Source organism: Topomyia yanbarensis, chromosome 2, assembly GCF_030247195.1.
Source record: "Topomyia yanbarensis strain Yona2022 chromosome 2, ASM3024719v1, whole genome shotgun sequence".
NCBI classification, from domain to species: domain Eukaryota; kingdom Metazoa; phylum Arthropoda; class Insecta; order Diptera; family Culicidae; genus Topomyia; species Topomyia yanbarensis.
In genome coordinates, this window is record NC_080671.1 from 404,462,010 (window position 1) to 404,483,230 (window position 21,221).

The window sequence follows — 21,221 nt, forward strand, 5'->3', positions numbered from 1 at the left end:
TAGAGTATTTTCGAAGAACAATTTAAGCTGAAAATATGGACAAATAAACAAAAACAATATTTTTTTCTATTTTGGCTAGGATTTGAAGTTAGTTACGCCTCTGTGGGACAGTGCAATAAGAGGTAGACGCTGCGAATTTTCGGCAGAGGCGGCATTAACCCGTACACAGTTAAACCGTGTACAATTTTTTCGGCGCCAGTACAACTTGCACCCATGTTCTTGTTATAGGCAAAGTTTATCGTGCGTTCTTCACCCTGCTGTGCCTATTGCAACTTTGTATACACAAATGAGTATAGAAATACGATAGGCTCGAGTCGTGTGCACACTGAGATTTGCAATGTGAGTCGGTAGCGTTGGTTTGGATTGAGCTCAACCTTGCAGAGTGCGACGTGTGTGTGTTGCTTGTGAGTTTTCGTTGGTATCAATAGATTTATTTTTATGCTTGTGGATGGGTTGGGTTGACGAATCGGTGGTTTGTTCGTAACTAAGGTAATATACAAGCTGTAGTCTTAGTTCCGGTGCATTAGGAGTGGGAGGAGGGGAGGGGGTTCATGTCCTTGGATACGAAATTAACCCAGTTGGTTTCGTACCAATCTAGGACAACATGTGAATAGTGGCAGAGTGACCACAAGATCGTAGGGCCCTCGTGTTGCTTCAACGGAGGAAGAAAAGGCTTCTGCAGACACTCCTTGAGGTAGATCTTCCCGTTTACAGTCCTGGTGATCACGAACGGCATACTATGTTGGCCGCATGAACAGATCGCTTGCCAAATCATGTATTTATTAGCCAACTTTGAAAGTTTCTGCTGCCTTACTTCCTGCGGAACATCAAACTTGTGCTGAGGGGTGAAGCACAGTAGCCCCGAAAGCTGCCAGAAGTCCGCCTTGACGTCTCGTCCATGATGAGACGATGAGGCTTCGTCAGCATCTGGGTGTACAGTTTCCGGGCCCGTGACTTTCCCACCGTATTTTTCCGTTCGTTGCGATTTTGAGCCTTCCGCACTTTTTACGTATGCAGTTCCTCCCATTCCTTGGCTCTCTGAACGAAAGACTTGGACAGATTCAACTTTTTGACCACATCCCTGGCCGAAGTATTGAGATTTCACTTAAAGGCTTTCACTACACCCTTTTGATCCTGATCACTAATAAAACATCCATTCTGGCCGCAATTTCACCCTCCGTTCGATGTTCATAGTTTGGTAGTAACGTTTAATCACACGACTCACTGTAGACTGTACGATTCCGAGTTGTTTTCCGATCTCCCGATAAAAGAGTTGAGAATTTTCCAGGTGCTTGCTCAAAATCAATTCGCGATTTTAGTTTTCGAGTGACGCCATTTTTTTCCAATTTTCAATAAACTGACAGCTAGAAAGATGCAATGTAAATAATGCACTCTAAACAACTTCTACCCCAACTTTCAAGAGAAAATGCCCAATGGGTTATTTTCTATAGTGTTTTTTTTCATAATGACTGCTGAAATCGAATCTCGATTTTAGCCAGCAAACCAATGTCAATCGGAAGTTGGGGGTCGTTTAGTGTGTTCACAAGCAGTTAGCTACTAAATCCCTTGTAGTGTGAAGTGTTTAGAATCCCTTGTAGTGTGAACAGCTAGACACTAATAGCTGGTGCCAATTTGGTACTAGTTTGGATTTAGCGTATAACTTGCCCCAAGGTGATGTCAGTTACTGACTAGGTGAATTTGAAATAATGAAATCAACCTTTTCTAAGTTATGTATTATGTCCTTATGCCCAATTTTTTATCCTTTTTTATCCTTAAGAATCTGCCTGATACCACACGTTCACTAGGCTGGTTTTATCCAGAAATATATATTTCAACCTCCTAGTGGCCCAAAGCCACAAAAGTGTAATTACAAATCGTGTATTCCATTCGCCCAGCAATCAAGCAATTGCATATTTCTCTTTTTTCACTCGTCTGTAGTCGCCTTGGGAATTCACCAATTCACTCATTATGGGTATGCAATCAATCATTCCATTTAAGATTAATCTAAATCACAGCAACGACATCGTTTAATGCTATAGACTATACAATTATGTTTTCTCGGCAAAAAGCTCTACCCCCTGTCAAAGCCCATCGCGCTAGATAGCAAATCAATTGTGAAGAAGATGCTATATATTTTCCCGCTCTTCACCGGCTGTCTATATACGATTATAAACAATGTCAACAAATCTTCGATCGAGAGTGCTTACAAGATAGTGCCAGCAATAGATGCACTCATGCAACACACTTGTATACGAACACTGCACTGATGACGGCAGGAGGGAAAAGCACGTTACGCTTTTCCTTCTCTTTAGGGGGCATCGTGAAGCATATCACAATCGTATCGGACGCAAAAACCAAACACATTCAGAACTGGTAACCATTGCTTAGCGATGAAGTTTCGAGGCGGAAAAGTGTAACAAACAACTTTCTAGGGCAACAACTCTACGGATCGCAGATGCACCAGACCTTGGGATGCTATACAATCTCAGTTTTTTCCAAATAAAAGTGATAGTAAAAAAGACTTCCTCTCTAACCGGGTCCGTGGATGTGGATGGAAGCTGAGAGGCATGTTACTGTGATTGTACCTACTACTAGCAGCTGCAGCAGAACCTGTACGGAATACACCCGGTCAATGCATTAAACAAATAGTTATACGACGTCTCGGTACTCCGATAGAAAGTTTCTCGTTCGACGGTGGCACCGACTTCGACGCACCGCCAGTGACGAACTTTTCGGAAGGGGAAACAGAGACAAACCGTAATGTAAAGCATGTTATGTTTGCGCATACGCAAGACCAGGGGAGGTCATGCATAGAGTACTACGACGGTACGACGTGGAAATGTGACGCCTAGCTATGGGAATAATTGTATAATAATTCTTAATTGTGGATTCAAGGTCGTAGTGTTGTTCATCTATTTTGAAAATCCTTTACTCGTCTATACGGAGCTAGGTCTAGGTGTAAATCTTACACTTCGATCTGCATGATAAAATTTTATGCAATTACTACATTATTCAATCTGGAATGGTTTTAATTTTTCAGCTACCAGTCGTTTTGGACCCTTCCCCATTAAAAAATCCAGCAACTTTATTTTCGTGTTTCAACAATACACTATTGAAAAATCCGTAATATGGTTTGTGACCGTACTCATCCATTTCCCCGTCGAATCAATCGAAAGCAATGTCCGATCTACAGAAACCTGCGTAGATATATTGATTGGAAGGTTTTCTACTGATCTAAGAAACCGTAGATGAAATCTTCGAGAATTCGAATTTTTGCTGCAGTAATCTACGAATTTATCTCGCGGGTATTTTCGATGGAGGTTGTCAACAATAGCCCTTTATAAAACCCTTTCAATTCTATAAGAGTAGAAAAGTCTACTCAAAACCCAAACTCATTTTTACTGTGAAGTTTTTGGGATGCTTGCGTTGAGTATTGTTTTATATGGCTCACGTGGGGGTCATTGTGCCTCGATTTATCGGTCGGCTTCGTCATCGTGCACAGGCTAATTATAGAAATGTAAAAGCAGAATTAGTATTAGTAATAGTAATAATAATTGTAGTTTTTAGTACTAATAAACAATTGATATGTGCTAGTCGTATGTTCATCTTTGTATGTGTTCTTCTGAGTGTTTGTGGCGTATATGATAAAATAGTGGGTAATCCTTCCTAGGATTCGTTGGTCACTTTTTCCGGTGTTATATTCGTGCATGCGATTCGATTCACTCGGGCATATCGGATTGGATAAATTAAGGTACGACTCATTTACCGACGCACATGAACCATCCATTTTTCCAGTTTAGCTCGATAAAATTCTAACAGAATGAAACTGTCGTAAATGGTAAATGTATATCATTTCCTGACATTTAAACGAGTTCAAGTAGTTTGATTGCATGTTACATTTTCTTCTACTTCATTAGTCTGTTTTGTTGTATTTCTATTCGTTTTTTTTCAGAATATTTGTCAATTTATACATATCTATCTCTTTACATCTTGTTTTCTTTATTCGGCATGTTATGTTTCCTTCTATTTACTGTATCCTAAAATAAATGCATACTAACACTCACTAACACAATTAATTGCATATTCTCTCATATACACACAATCTCTCCCATTCCAACGCAACGAATAAACGCTCGTGTTCTTCTCGATAACACAAACCTGGTCACAAAACTGAACATGCAATTGCAATAAGCCACACATACTTCGTCCGCGATCTTGCCAACATTTAACCACCCCAGTAATTAAGTAAACGGTTTAGCGCCTATAAATTTACAAACGCGGTCTCAAGCATTAACACACCGCTCACGCGATCTGTGTCATGTCGGTCGCGTCCGGAAGTCTCTAATCTTGGTCCTAGCAGCTTAGACTCATGCCTTCAGTTGGACCAGTCGAAAAATGACAACATGACCGGGAACTCACACGATTATACAATCGCATTTATGCACGCAAAGTTACAAACACGTTACCGCTAGTGACAAACACGTTAACACACAAACGCTCGAGTCTTTCGCTATCACACTATGGCGTAATTAGTGAATACCCACGCCAAACCAGACAGATATGCACTCCTGGACTCAAACGCTAAAACTCACGCCTGCCACGCACGCACCACCACAGGGCTCACAATTAGACTTATACATACAAAATCACACGCAATAATTACAGACATTCGTCTGGCAACCGGGGGAAGTACTTCTCAAACGCAGAACTTATCATTTCAATGATGGCCTTGGATCTACGTTGCCTGTGTTCAAGGCACCATAGCTTCGTCCGTCAGGTCAAGGATGTATGAAACCCGCTAGCCATCACCCTCGGCCTTAGCTGCTCATGAAGAGGCAAAAAAAACATAAATGAGCGACACAGTGACGAACTCATTTTAATACTGATTTTTAAAATCATAGCTGTTATTTCCTAAGTATCACAGATAGCAGACATTTAATCTCATAGTAAAAACCTGAAACTACAATTGCGAATAAAGCGAGCAACTTAAACACCTTTACCCGCTTGATCGAGCCTGACAGAAATCTCCCCAGGATGTCACTAGTGAAAAATATGTCTAACAGACTTTTGACCGTTTGTCCAGTTTAATACCAGTTAATCTGAATCCATTCTATTGCGGATTGAAAACTTTCATCGATGATATTTGACATCTAAAACGTAAACATGGTCAAATCTGTGTGGCGAATCTGCCCCATAGACTATTCTACGGCTCATGTACGAACACGATACATAATAGTGTGTATCAAGAACTCAATGGCTGACAGGAGTATCACTGAATTCTAGCAGAACCATTTCGATTATTTAGTCAACTGGTTGGTCATGGTTCGGCATGAGCAATTCCCGGAGTACTACTGTTAAACTACGTGTAGCAAACAGTTGTAATGTATTTATGACCAGAGTTAAAAATAATCGAATCTCTTTTTTGACTGCTGAAAATGAACCTGATGCGACGCGCGGTGAATAGAAAAAATGTTCATTTAAATATCCATGTTATTCATTCAGTTGAATATCGTACAATATATTCATTTCATTAATTATCTAGGAAAATGTTTTCAAAAGCCGGTAAAGCATATGAAACAATAATCATCGTCGCTTACATTGTGCCAGGGCCTACTTTGATGCGTTTGATTTGTTGCTGCACGGTCGCTTCGTGTAATAATCGAAGATGAATGAAAATCTGCATGGATGAATGGGCGGCTTGTTCGTTTGACGTTTTCAACTGCGTCACTGAATATTGAAAATGAATGCGGCTGAATATGATCAATTTTCATTCAATGAATTTGAATATTTTTAACTCTGTTTATGACGCTTAGAGCAGTTTTGTTTTCTTTCCGGACATTACGCCGAACCTTATCAAATGAATAACGATGTTTTATTAGTTTTCTTATATCTGCTGCTCGAACCAACGACTTGCCGCTAGCAGCTGGGCAAAACTATATTGAGACTTGGCATTCTATGGCAGATCGCAGATGGCGCTAAAGCTGAATACTTTGGTAGAACACTATTAAGCACTTTAATGTGTTAGCTAGATACATATTGTAATGTTGTTGTGTTGTTTGAGTGTGAAATAAATTATAAATTAAACAGTTGAGTAAATTGCAGCAGTGAATCACTGATTTTCAACGTATATCGTTTTAAAAGTTGCTAAACGTTTTTTAAATTAAATCTTTTCAAAAGTTGTTAAATGTTTTTAAATAAACTTAGTAATGTCTGTTATGTGTGGTCCTACTTTTTATTGATACGTTGTTCAATACTAACCAATATTTCAGTATGAAGGCATCGAATCCCACCCAGCAAGAATTCTATTTCAACCACAAAGATTTTCGCATCTTATCTCCTCTCGCTGCCACACACAACTACCTCATTATTGCTTTACCTACTGTCACACCGAGGCAGGGTTTGCATTAACTACACATCGCGTAAAAAGTGCCAAATTAACCGTTCACAAACGACTGATGATACTGCTAAAAAGGTGTGAAAGTGCAAAAATGTGCCCTCTCTTATGTAGAGTCATAAAACTGTAAATGGAGCTATGTTTAAATACCGTTTTTTGTTTGTCGTCTGTAGGTCAGAAAGACGCAAATCAAAAAATGATAACACTAAATGTTAATGCACGTGTTCATAAATAAATATATTCTTATCAATTTTACCGAAGGCACGGTACTTTTCGAAGATTTCATACTCCGTAACATAAGAGGGGGCTAGTGTCCACTAGGAGATTACCATCACTATTATCTTGCTTCGGAAAAACCCAGTCTAGAAGTTGTGTGTTATCCGGCTCTATAAAAACCAAGAATTGATCCACTGGGTTCCTATTCCTATTTCGTAAGAAGCGACACAAACAGAAGGTTCTTCTTCCATTTCCTGTATCTTTTACACTTTATATGTTTTGTATTAAAATAGTGATTCTTAGCATTCTTATTATCTATTCGTAAGAAAACTACTTGCTTCCCTTTTTAATGCTTATTTTGGGCAGCTCAAAATTATTCCATATTCTCGCCAGGAACACAATCGATAGATTTTCAGTTGTAACGTACTAACAGTCATCCTCCTCCCGTGATACTTGTGCAGAGCGCAATAGTATACAGGGCCACTAGCAATTACAATGCAATGGTCCAGGATGCGAATTTAGCAGGAATTTTATCTTTTTGCTAAAATTAAATTACTTAGCCTTACAATATGTTTGGCAAAGTTGTTGTACTTTGCAAGGCCCTTTTTTTGTTTAAACCGATGCTAGGGTGGTTCTAAATTTAGCAATATTTAAAATAGAACTTTTTAACGGTTTGAGATAGAGCTCTACTGTCTTCGATGAAGTTGTAGAGCAACACATTTTAGACAAATTTGCTGAAAACATGCAAGCTCTAGCATTTATACTTTCCATTCCACGAGAAATTCAAATGTAAGCTTTAGGATGTTCCTTAAAAAACGGTTTTACTTCTATAACTTTTGAAGTTTTTATTTTACGCTAAAGTACCCTTTGGACAACTTGAAGATTATTTTAGGGCGCATAATTTGCTTTCACCAACTACTTAACTTTTTTAGTTTTAAAGTTATAAGAACTTTTATATAAAAAATATAACTTTTTCAAATAGAATTATCTTCGATTCGGGCACTGCACATTAAATACCGTTGCATACATATGATATAGCATACTTTGTAGTATAGATCACCAAAAGATGGCAAATACGATATTTTTTCATATCTTGCAATATTCACTAAAAATAGTTCATTTTTAGTAAAAAATATATATAACTTTGTAACGAGTGAAGCTAGAGGTTCAATATATTAAGACAAATTGTTCTCCTTCAAAATATCTGAAAGTATTTCTAAAGTGATCTTAATGAAAAATCAAAACTGCAAAAGTTATACTAAGAAAACTATTTTTTGAGAAACACCCCATTTTTTTTTTGGTAAATTTCTTGTAAAATGAAAAGTACACGACATAGAGATTCAATGTCTTCGACAAAGTTTTTTAAAATTTTATTTCCCTCAATTTTCTGGAAGACAGCGAACCTCTATCTCCAATCATTAAAAAGTTAATTTTCTAATTTTAAAAAATTTAGAACCACCCTACCCACTATTTAAAATAAAAGAAAACTATTGTAAAGTGCAATATTTTATCATGAAAACGAAACTACATTTTTTATATTATTCACCGTGAAAGTAATTTAAACATATTACAAAGAGACAATTCCGGAAAACCAAATTTTTAATATAACTTTTTCAATTTTCATTTTTTCCAATCCTTCAGATATTTTTCAGAGTTTTTGAAGACGAACATTTTCTTCTAACACATCAAAACTATAGCTTTTATTGTTCAGAAGATATAAGCACTTAATATTTCAAAAATAGATTTTTTTAAATCAATTTTATGAAATTTTAAAAAATATCGTTTTTGCTATTTTTTGCTCAATTATAACTCTAATCATGACCTTATTTATAGTTCCAAAAGAATTATCTTTTATTTGCCCCAAATGAGTGATATTGTTATTCTAAACAACTCAATTTTTGGCAAAAAAGTGCTCATAACTTTTCAACGGAAATAGTTAGATATATGGTGCCATGAAACAAATTATTCGCCTTGAAACAATCTTAAAGTTGTCTGAGGACACCCTAATCTCCGAATTTAAACTAGTTGTAAAATAGAAGAATTACAGATAGAGCTTACATGTCTTCAGCAAACTTTTCCAAAATTTGTCGTTCTAAAACTTCGCTGAAGGTCGTTTGGCTCTAGCTAGAATGATTAAAAAGTTATTTTTTTGGTCTTGGTGAAATTAGAACCACCCTAACTGTTGTTTTAACAAAAAGAGGGGGCTCAAAAACTACGAAAACTTCTCAAAAGACTTAATAAGACTAAGTTGTTTAGTTTTAGTAAAATCTCAAAATTCCTGCTAAATTTGAATTCTGGACCACTGTGCAATGGAGCGACCGGCAATAAAAATCGCAAGGATAAAGTATGTTTCGTAAAGCCCGCTTTACATATATTAGAATGTAAAAATATCAACCGTAAAAATCGAACAGAGATCCTTCAGCGAAAGAATCACTTGAAAAGCTCTCACCCGAAAAGGACGGCATAAACAAGGCTGAAAGCGGTTAAAAAATAAATCATTTGTTCGCAGGAAAATCCGCGTAACGTTACATTCACTGACAATGAAAAGTACTTTGTAAGGACCGGTTATTTTTTCGACGGTTTTTATACTAAAGGATTTTTTAATGACTCTTACATCGAAGAGTTCCTGTCCGATTGTTCTGCTTAAAGTTTATATCCCATTTTTACATTCCATTCTAATGTATTTATATATGTTTACATTGCTCGTTTGAAACCGTTGTTTTGTGTCCGATTGGAACTTTTGGCTTCAGTCTTCGCGCATCTCTATACAAGCATCATCTTTGCTTTCTTCGAATTTAAAGTTGGTACACTGTAAATAAACTACACCTATTTTCAAAGAGATTTAACACATAAGTTTCAAGTTTCAAGCCACACTGAGAGTTCAAGAACTTTCCCTTTGCCCTTTAATAGAATTACACTTATAATTTAAGTGTGCCGCGCAACGATATGTTCGACTGTCATCACATTTAAATTTAAAGTGTCATAAATGTTTTGCCCATGAAATCCATGGCTTTGACAAATACGGCAATATTAAGTGTTATCATAACTAAATTTTAAAAGTCAACGTCTTGAATCATAAATGTTTTGCTCACTACGGGAAATAAAAGAGAGATTACAACTACTAGAGGTCATATGCCTCTGTATTGCCCCGGGTACACACATGGCTAAGTAATAGGGTACAATATGCTAGAGCGAAACCACGTGTTTCAGTCAATGACTGCATGGAGACAGATGCGAAGCTACCACACGGAGTGTACTGGAGTGCCGGGCTCCACCATGACAAGGCCGTCTTAAGACCACCCGGCGCCCCTGGGCACTATTGAGCGAAGCGGCATCTGCCATACGGGAGCGGTGAGTGGTAAGCCTAGTTTACACTTGTATAAGGATGCAGCTATTCAAACAGGGTTGCTATGATTAATAATAAAATACACTTGTTTTGAAGTCATGCTGCTTCTTTAGTTAATAACTTTTCTCAGCAAATTTTCACAAACTTACAATGTTCAGTAGTAGAATACCTTTAGAAATATATAGTGTTCTCATGAATTGATTGATGAGGTGATTTTTTAAGAATTTGAGTTCAATTTTAACCGATTTTCCATACTAATTTCCATATAAACTTTGAAATTTTTGGAGGGTCCGTAGACACAACCGATCGGTACCAAAATTTGCACAACTACTAAGGGCTATAAAAGGAATCAGTAGAGCCTGTTGGAGCTAAAAGTCAAAAATTGAACCAGTCTAATAACCATGTTTGTAAGTAGCGGTAAGTGGCGGTTTGTCGACTACTCGGGTTCTGATTGCCCGGCGGACCCTTCTTTTCAGGGCGGCCTAGGTGGCTCTACCGGAATTTTGGATTTTCGTGACAACAAAAAGTAAACAAACAAATAAACTAAATTTACCAACTTTATTTGCTTCGTCCACTCTCCCTGCACTGCTCTACACGCTGATAATTAATCGGCTGCTGCTGGCGACGTGTGGTATCTTCCGACCGGCCGGGTCAACAACGGCCGCATTCTCCTTCGGTCGTAGCTTCGTTGGCTGCTCCGGCAGCGGTCCTTGTCTTTTAGCTAAGGAGGTGAGCATGGCTCCTTTGTTGGAACCTCACTAGCGACGGTGGTGATAAATCACCGGATAGTCTACTCGCCGTAAACGAACCCGGAAGTCACCGCAGTGCACTTCCCAGACGGAACCTTTGTCCACCCTGCTTCGTTCTCCTTGGCTTTTAGCTATAGAGGAGAGCTAGGCTCGTTTGAATTATCATCTATAGCGAGAACGGTCGGTGTTTGGTTCCTTGGGGTTTAGCCGGGGACGCGAGAATGCTCCTTAACTGTTAGCTGTCCCACTTCGGCGAACCAACACCACTTACACGAGTACCCGAACCACGGGTCGGCACTTTCCGGTGGGGATTTACACCGTCGCACACGCGCACTATACCGTACTGGTTATGGTGGTGAGAAACTGTCCCGAAAACAAACAAAACTGATCGGGCGTCTGATCGATGCCGTGGTCCGTCACTATTTGATTTTTGACGATGGCCGCCTTTTCTACTCCACCAAAACAAACACCGTAAAACGTGCCACCGCATAGCTGTAATCGCTATAGCACAGCATAGTCAGACCACTGTTGCAGCGAAAGGAGAGCGGTAACCTAACTGAACCCTATGCTATTTATTTACAAATACACAACAAAAATTACTACACCTATCTAGACTAATGACAACGTTCATGGACTATTATTTAAACGAATTTTACATCAAAACATGAACGAGCATAATGAACAGCGGTGAGTTATGTTGCAATAACAATACACTCCACGGAGAGAGTACGCACAAATAGGTATATTTCCACCCAGTGCTAAATTGTTACCCTGATGGGTTACACGTTTGATACATCAATTGCCTATAGAATACGGAGAAACATACATAATTGTCTGATTTGATTTTTGTTGCTTCATACTATCATCAGATTTTCTCTTAATCCACAAAAATATTGCGCCACAAGTTCTTCTCCAAACGACGCAGAATAACCAAATCTTGTAGGAATACAGCTTAACGTGTAATGAACATTCTGCAAATTTGGTGAATTTTCTTTGTATTGTTTGGTAAATTTGGTGAAATTAACCAGAAAATTCAGCAAAGCAAACGTAAAAAAATAGCTTACAGATCGCAAGAATTCGAAATTATCCCAACGCAAACATAGAAACGACTCGAGACAGTGAACGCCACGGTTTTGAGAAGGCTTGACGTTTACCGCTAGAAGTAGGTTGAAATCGCCAAAACAAACAAACAATACAGTTCCGACTCGTTTTTATAAACTCCCGATTTTATGCACCCCCGTTTTTATGCACCCCCGATTTAATGAACTTTTTGTACCCGATTTTATCAACCTCCCATTAATTTATTCTTTTATGCCAGCAATTCAGGCCTACAATCTTACAATTGTATTCAATCAAGGTAATGGCTCTTGCAGTGTTAGATAACAGTCAAATTGTAGGGTAGTTTACCTAATTTTGGTCCCATTTAGTGTAATTGATGAGCTAAATTCACATTTCGCTTGAATTCTAAAAAAATCAAAGCTGTGTGTTTTCATGATAACTATCACACTTTCACATATTATCTGTGGAAAACATAAAAATTGGAAGAGTATGTAGGTAAAATTGTGTATTTATATTATATTTTTATTATGTTGTAGTTCATTTTAAACTACAAACAAAATTTAAACCAAAGACAATTTTTGGCGGATTGTCCGTAAACACCAGTCCAGAGGATACAATTTAGCGCATATTTGTCACAGACACTGTGATATCTGCTCTACTCTACTCCTATAAAACGATCTCCTGCCAGCGCACTTAAGTTATCATTAAACAAACTTCGAATTGAATCAGCTATTGTCTTGTTCCTATTCTCTTTTGTTATCTCCTATGTCATCCAAGTGGATTGACTTGTAAGTAGGAACAAACCAACCAGTCCGAATCAACTAGAATGGGTCATGCCAGTCGTAAGCCACTGATATAGGCTCAAACCGCGCATCTCCATAAAAATACGTGTGCCGATTCCAAATTCGATACGATACGGAATATTATTTGATGACAAAAAAACCCTAAACAAATATCAAGCCTGTTTTCCCATTCTTGCAATTCTACTCATAACTGTTCTACTTATAAAACAATCAAAAAAGTAAATAAAGTTTGTGGAAAGAGTAAGTTCCATTAACTAAGAGATGGGTACGATATTAATAACTACAATAGTGAGATCGATCCTGTGAAACTATTCGTCACTGTCGTCGCTTCCAAAAACTTAAAACACGGCGAACTCATCTATTTTCGATTTCAGTAAAACTTGAAGTAGCCCGCTTAACAAGAAAGTTCTCAGCACACACTTTCGTAAATAAAATGTTTAGATAACTCATGTGTGGTGGCTGGATGAATATGCTAAGAATTTTCCGATTTCTATCAGATTTTCCCACTGAGCATTTTTTGTAACATCTTCCACAAAGTGATTTTTTCTAAAGAGAAACTGAATTCATTACGTTGAATATTAACGTAATTTTAGACTGTAAAACTTTATTTGATCCACCGTTTCTCTCCAGATCACAAATTTAATTTTCATCTTCGATCACGTTTTTCTTAGTTGTCAGTTTTGGAACATGGACGTAGAAGAGCAGTGAACTACCAACGCTCTGTATCTAATTAATCAAAGAATAGTTTTTGCATTTCGCTTTTCAGAACTGTTAACTGTTAAACTTTGTTGACAGAATACATTGTCATTCATAATGAGTCTATCTGCAAAATTTCAGATAGATCCTATGCTTGGAAGTTGGATTAGACAACTGTCGGACGATTCGGTTAAATACGTTTTTTGCACTGTTAGGGCAATAGGTTTAATTTTTCTGCAAGCTAAAAACTTGAGATAATTCTTAGGTTGCTTTTAATAATGTATGATTGAAAAAGGAAGTAAAAAAAATTCCCGGTTTTTTCAACTTCCCCGTTTTATCAACCAAAATTTTTCGGTTGGTTGATAAAAACGGGTCATTACTGTAATTCGAAACTTGTCAGTTATTTTCGGTCTGACAAGCAGTCTGCAGTTGTGGCAAGCTAAGTCAGGTTTATGTCACAACAGGGATTATAAACCAGGGTATGAAATTTATCACAAAGAGTGCCTTCAAAACCGTCGACTACTTCTTTTAGACTAGATTGTGGTTCTTCGGTGTTTTTTGGTCTGATTTGACATCATGCCGTTTTGCAAAATCTGTTTTATATAGTTTTATAGAGCCATCAAGATAATTTTTGTGCCCAAAGACTGCAATACGCCAAACTTCCCGGAACTTTGGTAAATCGAAAGATACTTGGCAATTAAGAAGCAGCAGCTAAAAAAAATCAGATGTTGCTAAAAACGAAATGAAAATGTTATTAAAGTAGAAGAAAGCTTGGAGTGTAGTAATAGATACTACCGTGTTTATGAGTGCTATTCAAACCTGTTTTTAAAAACTACTTATCACGAACTGAATCATTTTCTTAATTTGTGCAGTGCAAGACTTTTTCGTTTTAAAGCTAAAGATTATCTAATATACTAGAAGTACACATTATATAAACTACATCAATATCGCTCAGATTGATGCGTTTTACTACGGACTGAGCTAATTGAAATCAGTAGTGCATGTTCTGAGAGTTCGTTTGTCTATTACATTTGACCGTGCATTATAGTATGACTGACCTAACACTATGACAATCTACGGGTAACAATATGCCAATAAAATACAGCTTTTGAAAGTGCATCTTGGTTACGATTTCAATGCGAAGATATCTTTAAACGAATGTATTTTATAAAAATTGATTGAAGGTAAGCAGTACCACGTTTCTGATGTGATGCAACTGGATCAATCAATATTTTTTTGGCAAATCCCCTTGAGATGATTTAGAATCAGGATAATTCATTTTCGAGCCTCGCGTTTATTGCTGCGGGATAAGAAATAACTATTCATTAGTTTGTCGAGTGTTTGTTATCGTGACCCATGATTCATCTTTGCAGTTGACGTTAATCCGGTTTGACCAAAACTGAAATCATCAACTCAAGAATGTTCTACTTTTGATCGGTGTAATAATCCAATTTCCATGGCGCCAGCAGTGCAGACAGCTAGTATGGTTTTACGCCTATCTTCATCGCGGGTCCCTTAAAATCCCAGGGCCCCTGGCCCAGTGTGCCCATGCGTAAAGACGGTAATACCGACTAAACTCCATTGGGCTCCACCTTTGTTCTCCCCAGGGACTACCTCTCGGTATTACTTCTGTACTATTTGGTATTAACCGTTCTTTGATCTTGAGAATTTTTTGCGTTCGTCACGATTCTATAACAATTTAACCGCAAATCCTTAAATACATTTGCAAAAGATATACTTCCGACACTCTGATAAACAACGCAGTATCTAACGGATCTAATTTCAAATATCTGTCTCAATTTACCGCTTTGACACATAAAGAGTAAGGCAAGTTAAAGGTTAAATTAGTACGTTTTTACTGTGACCTACATTTACATACGCAACGGCGATCAAAAGATCTAGACCGGCGAAAAGTAACGACAATGTAATAATGGAGTCACGCAATAACCTCCCACAAGTTACTTGTGCAATGCTGGACATCTATTACCAAAATATGATGGCTCAGTTACGTCTGCGAACCACCGTTTCGCAAGTCGTGCGTTAGCTGACATGTGGATTTTTAAGAGAGATAAAAACCTACTATCTGCAACGCACTCGAAATTTGTTCCTTCTCCGCCCCAAAAGAGACCAAGTTACACCGCCAAGTTCCGTTGAAATGCAATTAAAAACAACACCAGCTACCGTAATGGCATATGTTCGCTGGCACCAGCGCACACAACAGTCCGATCAAGTTGCTATTCCACTTGATGAAGAGTACCTGAAGCGAGAGCCATAAAGATATCAAAAACTTGTTCCCCTTCTTGTCAGCAAATGATTAAAGACGATATATGTTAAATGTGCATAAAAAGTGACACTTACCTAATTTCTATTTTTTTAATTTTCTTTCCTTATTACAGAATGTCGACTGTGATGCCCCCCTCGTAGATTCGGCCGCCCTGCCCCTGGAGCACAGAGCCGTCTATGGACCGCCAGCACCATCACCAGTATACGGAACGCCTGGTTTGTTGAGTGGCGGCGGCGGCGGTGGCGGTAGCAGCAGCAGCGGCAGCGGTGCCAGCGACGATCCATGGCCTCTGTCAGCAACGAACGATAGTCCCCAGATTAAGCACCTGCAGGTGCAGTGCGAGAAGACGCACATGCGCGTCAACATTGAATTCGATCGACCCTTCTACGGAATGATCTTCTCGAAGGGATTCTACAGCGATCCCCACTGTGTGCATCTGAAACCGGGCACCGGTCATCTGAGTGCGACGTTCGAAATCTTCCTGAACAGCTGCGGTATGAGTAGTTCGGCTAATCACAACGCCGCTAGCTTTGGATCGCCGACGCCGTCCGGTAGCTATGTGGAGAACACGATCATTATTCAGTACGATCCTTACGTGCAGGAGGTCTGGGATCAGGTAAGTAATATCAGCAGCACAATGAAAAGGGGGAAGGGTATGGCTAGAGTATAAGAGTGGAGTACATTTGATGTCAACTTTTCTTTTTTAGGCTCGCAAGCTGCGTTGTACGTGGTATGATTTCTACGAGAAGGCCGTCACGTTCCGTCCGTTCCAGGTAGACATGCTCCATGCTGTGACTGCCAACTTCCTGGGAGATAATCTCCAATGCTGGATGCAGATTCAAGTCGGAAAGGGTCCATGGGCCTCCGAGGTGTCCGGTATTGTGAAGATCGGCCAAACCATGACCATGGTTCTGGCAATTAAGGACGATGAGAACAAGTTTGATATGTTGGTACGCAACTGCGTTGCCCATGATGGAAAACGCGCTCCAATCCAACTGGTTGATCAACATGGTTGCGTTGTGCGTCCGAAGATCATGAGCAAATTCCAGAAGATCAAAAACTTTGGACCATCGGCTTCGGTCGTGTCGTTTGCTTACTTCCAAGCTTTCAAATTCCCAGATTCCATGAACGTTCACTTCCAATGTGTTATCCAAGTTTGCCGATACAATTGCCCAGAACCGAAGTGCGGTGGTGGAGATTACGGCCTACCAGCGCTAACTGGTAATGGAATTTCTGGAGAATATGGAGCTCCTGGAGCGCTAAGCGGAGAATATGGTCCACCTTCCCTGCCAGAGTACGGTGTTCCACCGGCATATCCAGATCCACGACACCCAGCGGATGCCTCGGGAGCATTTTCAGAGAATCAAGATAACGTGGTACCACCACCACAAGCACAAACTTCTGGAAACTCTGCCGAAAATAAGGATAGCCAAAGCCAATCAGATGCAGCACAGGCGAATCAAAGTCAAAACCAGCTCCAAAATGAAATTCATGACAACATCAACCTACCGCCACCACCTCCACCAGGCCAGTCGTACGTGACGGTGACCAAAAGGAAGGATGATATGGTTAACGAGGGTAACCTCGTCAGCTTAGGTGGCCGCCCACGATCGGTCGAAGGACTAGATGACCTGCGCGGCGCTCGCCGACGACGTGACACCATGACGGTAGTTGTGAAACCACGAATCTACAAACGCAACGCTCAGGAGATGACCGATGTCAACACGGAACGGGTCATCCAGGTGGTCGCACCAGGTGATGTCAACTTCGCCCTGAACAGTGCTGCCAACAACGAAACCGTTGTGATTCAATCGCAACGCACAGTTGATCCGGAAACGATCTGTATGTCTGTGCCAAGTTTCGTTGGTGGACTGGTGATGCTGCTGCTGGTATTAGCGGTGGCTTCCCTGGTAGCCGCTTTCCTCTTCGTCCGGGTGAGACACTTCGATCGCAAAGGTACGGCTCCCACCTTCGTGTCGCAGTTTCTCAAGGTGAACTAATGTGCAACCAAATCGCCACTCTGGTCCCGTTTTTTTGGTTTCTTTTTCTCTTCTTTTTTGTAGCTAACCACATGCCACTGTCCAGGTAAAAGTAGGGTCCCGGTACTGACACACACAACACTCATCCTACCATCCATCTCTTTCCCTCCAGCAGCTCACACGTGTTCCTGGTGGCACAGTAACACGCTTCCGCCCGTCTCCCAGAACACAACGACGTTATTGCATGTGGAACTACGCTATTGGTTAAATTTTGTTCTGTTGGTTGCTTTTGTTTTTTTTTGTTTGGCCAGGTACGCTTATCCCCGCCGCGTGAGAATGGACCATGCCTCGGTGGACAAGACAGTATGCTAACTTGGTGGAGTTCAGCGGAGCATGTTAACATTTTGAGGAAAATTTTACCGCAAGCTTTCGAGAAAGCAAATCAACGAAAAGTAACGAAAAAAGTCCAACAAGGCTTACTCTTAAAATCCCAGCGACATCTGTGCTTGAACGGTGAAATTATTCTCAATCTAAAAATTATATGCTAATACTTCATTCTTTTGTTCCCAAAAAAAAAATTAACCTCCAAGCTACAAAAAAGTAGAGCTTTCTATTCATTCTTTAATCTAATATGTTTTCCGAAAAGAAAAGGAAAATATCTGTTTCATGGCGCTAACATCCTCCGTTCCCTTCTAACTTATTTATATATTCGTTTAATTCATTCAAAATTCCTCATCTTCCAGTCATTCCCTGTCAAAAAACGTTGCATCTGGAAACACTGTTCCCAGAACATTGGCTTACTCAGTCATGCTGTTCTAGTGGCTTACCAAACGTCTGCCTGAGCAGCTAACTGACCCCAAAATTCAGGGAGTAATATATCCCGATGCATAGTTCTTACCAACCAGCGGTGTTATCGACGAACCCTACTTCGAATATACCTCTGGAATGTAAGCGTTCATCCAAATCCCAAACTGTAGAGACACAACGAAAAGAGATAAAGTAAAACGTGTAGAGTTAGAAACAAATTGTCAACGATTTTCAAACCCATCACTATACTGTAGTGTTTGTGTAGCCTGTTTAGCTAGATCCGGGCGGGACAATGGCCTACGTCTATCCCTTCGGATCTGATATGAGTATCTTTGAATCTAAAGAACACCTATTTATTTTCTTTAATTATAGTTCCCCCTTCCTGGTTGGTACATGTGTCCACCCAAACTATAGCTATCACCTATCGCTAAACAAATCGATAACCCCGCACTAACTTTTCTAAAAAAAAGCCTCAGCCAATAACACATGTAGCTCGGTAACGACTGCGAAAAACCTACCAATTAATATAGTTAAACCTGCCTTCAACGAGCACCCTTTTAGCTTTCCTCACGGTACGGTTAGTAACGATGGCGCCAACTAGTCTAGTCGCCAGAATTTTCCTTTTAGTAAAAGAAAACTAAACTGCCAATCGAAATTGGTTGCAGTATCTTTCGTCAGATCCAGCATAGTAGAAGCCCATGAGTATTAGGATTTCCCATAATAGATTCAGCACACACAGACACGCCTTTCTCTCGGCAGTAGAAGCAGTATTTGAGGTTAAAAAAGAAACAAAATGGTAGCGATTGTAGTGCAGGCATTTCGAATATAAAACCAAATGCACCAGATAGAGAGAGAGAGAAGAACGGAAAACAATAGGCAAATCACCTAAATCTGTAACGGCAAAACTGGCGCACAGAAAGCGAAAATTGGCTTTTTCTAGATAGCAGCTGTAATCGATAAGCGAAAAGTGAATCGAGAAGAAATTAACAATAATCACGGTTACGTTAGGGAAATAAAAGTAAAGTAGATTTAGTGGAAAAAAATAAGAAAAGACGAATAAAAATAATAATGACGAACATGTGAAAGTAAAGTTAAAACATTCAAGTGTGTTAATTGCGCGACAAGTTAACGAGACAACGAGAAAAATGGAAGAAATATCTTTGTAAATATTTATTTAAAGAGATAGTTAACAAATAAAGAAAATTGAAGTGAAATGTTTTCTTTCGTCCCCCCTGTGTGGTATGATGACATTGTCCTATCTGATTAAAACAAAAAAATATAAGTAGGGTTACTGCTCCCTAATTCATCTTAGCTCCTCTATTCATCCCACCCATTTGAACACATTAGTTAGAGCAGTATCTGCTATCTCTATTTAACGCATTAGCTCAAATGGTAGGATGAAAAAGGCTATGTTGTACTCGACTTTTCGCTTCGCTCAAACGCGACCATTTTACATTTTCCAGGCAAAAATTTTAACTGCACTGCTTCTTATGAACGAAGCAAAGATGATGATACCTATTTAAGTGCATTCCAGTAACCCTAAGTCGAGTTATCAACAAAATAGTGTGACATCATGACATCATCATGAGATGAATAAGGGCTCGTCTACCCTATATCTGGTAGAGGCGACACTATTCATTTATTCAAATTTTTGAATAAAAATATTGAAAAAATTCTTCATTTACTCCTACATTGAAAAAAATCGATTTTAAAAATTTAAGGTCGATTTACAAAAAAAAAACATTTTTGATTTGGATGAAATTTGGTTCCAAGATATATAATTATGTTCCCTACCTACCGTCAAAGATTCATGTTGGGCACTTTTGAGGAAAAAAGTTTTCTGAAAAAAGCTTTTCCTTGTCCAAACTGAATTTTTTTCTTCAGTGTGTTTTTATCGAAAACTAAACCAATGAAAGTCATAATCATCTCAGAAGCCATTTTCCCAGCTACTAGATGCCTGATACATGCAAAAAGTATCAGTTATGAATTTGGTATATATTCATAACAAACTTGAATGAAGACTGGGAGATTGGAAGATCGGAAGACAAGAAGATTGGAAGACTAAAAGACTGGAAGACTGTAAGACTGGAAGACTTGAAGACTGCAGTTCATTTATTCCTCTCAAAACTGATAAATTTTATGAAATAATTGACAAACTTTTCTAAAATTTATTTTATGTCTAATGGAGTAGCAGCACAATACAAAAATAAGAAAAACTTTGCAAACTTGTGTAGTTTCCAGTCAAAGTATGAGTTAAGGTTGGAGAGAGAATGGGCCAAAATCGAAAATGAAAAAAGCAGTTTTCCACACCGAGTGTTAGATCTTTATAAAAATCAATCAGCTTATGTAAAATGTTGTTACAGTACTGCTGATTGATTTTTATGAAGATCTAACACTCGGTGTGGAAAAAACTGTTTTTTTCGTTTTCGATTTTTGCCGATTCTCTCTCCAACCTTAAGCGCAGAATGGCATTTTATTGCAGCATCCCATGGAAAAGGACCCTGTGATGCTATTGGTGGCACTCTCAAGCGAATGGCAAAAAAGCTAATCTTGCTCGCGACTTTGGAAATGAGTTATATAACTGGACAGTTGAACAAACTGATAAAAATATCACAAAATTAATTTTCTGCTACATATTCACTGAACAGCACAACAAAATGTCAGAACTCTAAGAGCTGTATACTAACGCCAAAACAATATCTGGAACTCAAAAATTCCACAGTTTTGTGCCTATTCCTGGGGGAAAGTAGAGACAAAAAGGTATTCTAATCAGAAAATGAACCAAAAATATTTTCCTTGTATAGAAATAATACAAAATAGCATGCATGAAGATAGTATTAAGACAAATGTAATATATAAAAATAAATAAATAATTATGTAAAATTCAA

At 38.8% G+C, this 21,221-nt stretch overlaps 1 protein-coding gene across 2 annotated transcripts in view; it reads left to right on the top strand.

The window, feature by feature from the left end:
* LOC131684988 (cuticlin-4) overlaps window positions 1–19,478 on the top strand; it is a 112,313-nt gene extending 92,835 nt beyond the window's left edge. Inside the window, exons 3-6 of one of the 2 annotated variants that reach the window (XM_058968300.1) lie at window positions 15,660–16,163; window positions 16,255–17,503; window positions 17,611–17,632; window positions 17,699–19,478. In XM_058968300.1, coding sequence (XP_058824283.1) covers window positions 15,660–16,163; window positions 16,255–17,503; window positions 17,611–17,632; window positions 17,699–17,729 — 1,806 coding nt within the window. In that variant the 3' untranslated portion in view covers window positions 17,730–19,478. The remainder of the gene's footprint in view (window positions 1–15,659; window positions 16,164–16,254; window positions 17,504–17,610; window positions 17,633–17,698) is intronic. The other variant, XM_058968302.1, reaches the window with a different exon arrangement.
* The last annotated feature ends 1,743 nt before the right edge of the window (window positions 19,479–21,221 follow it).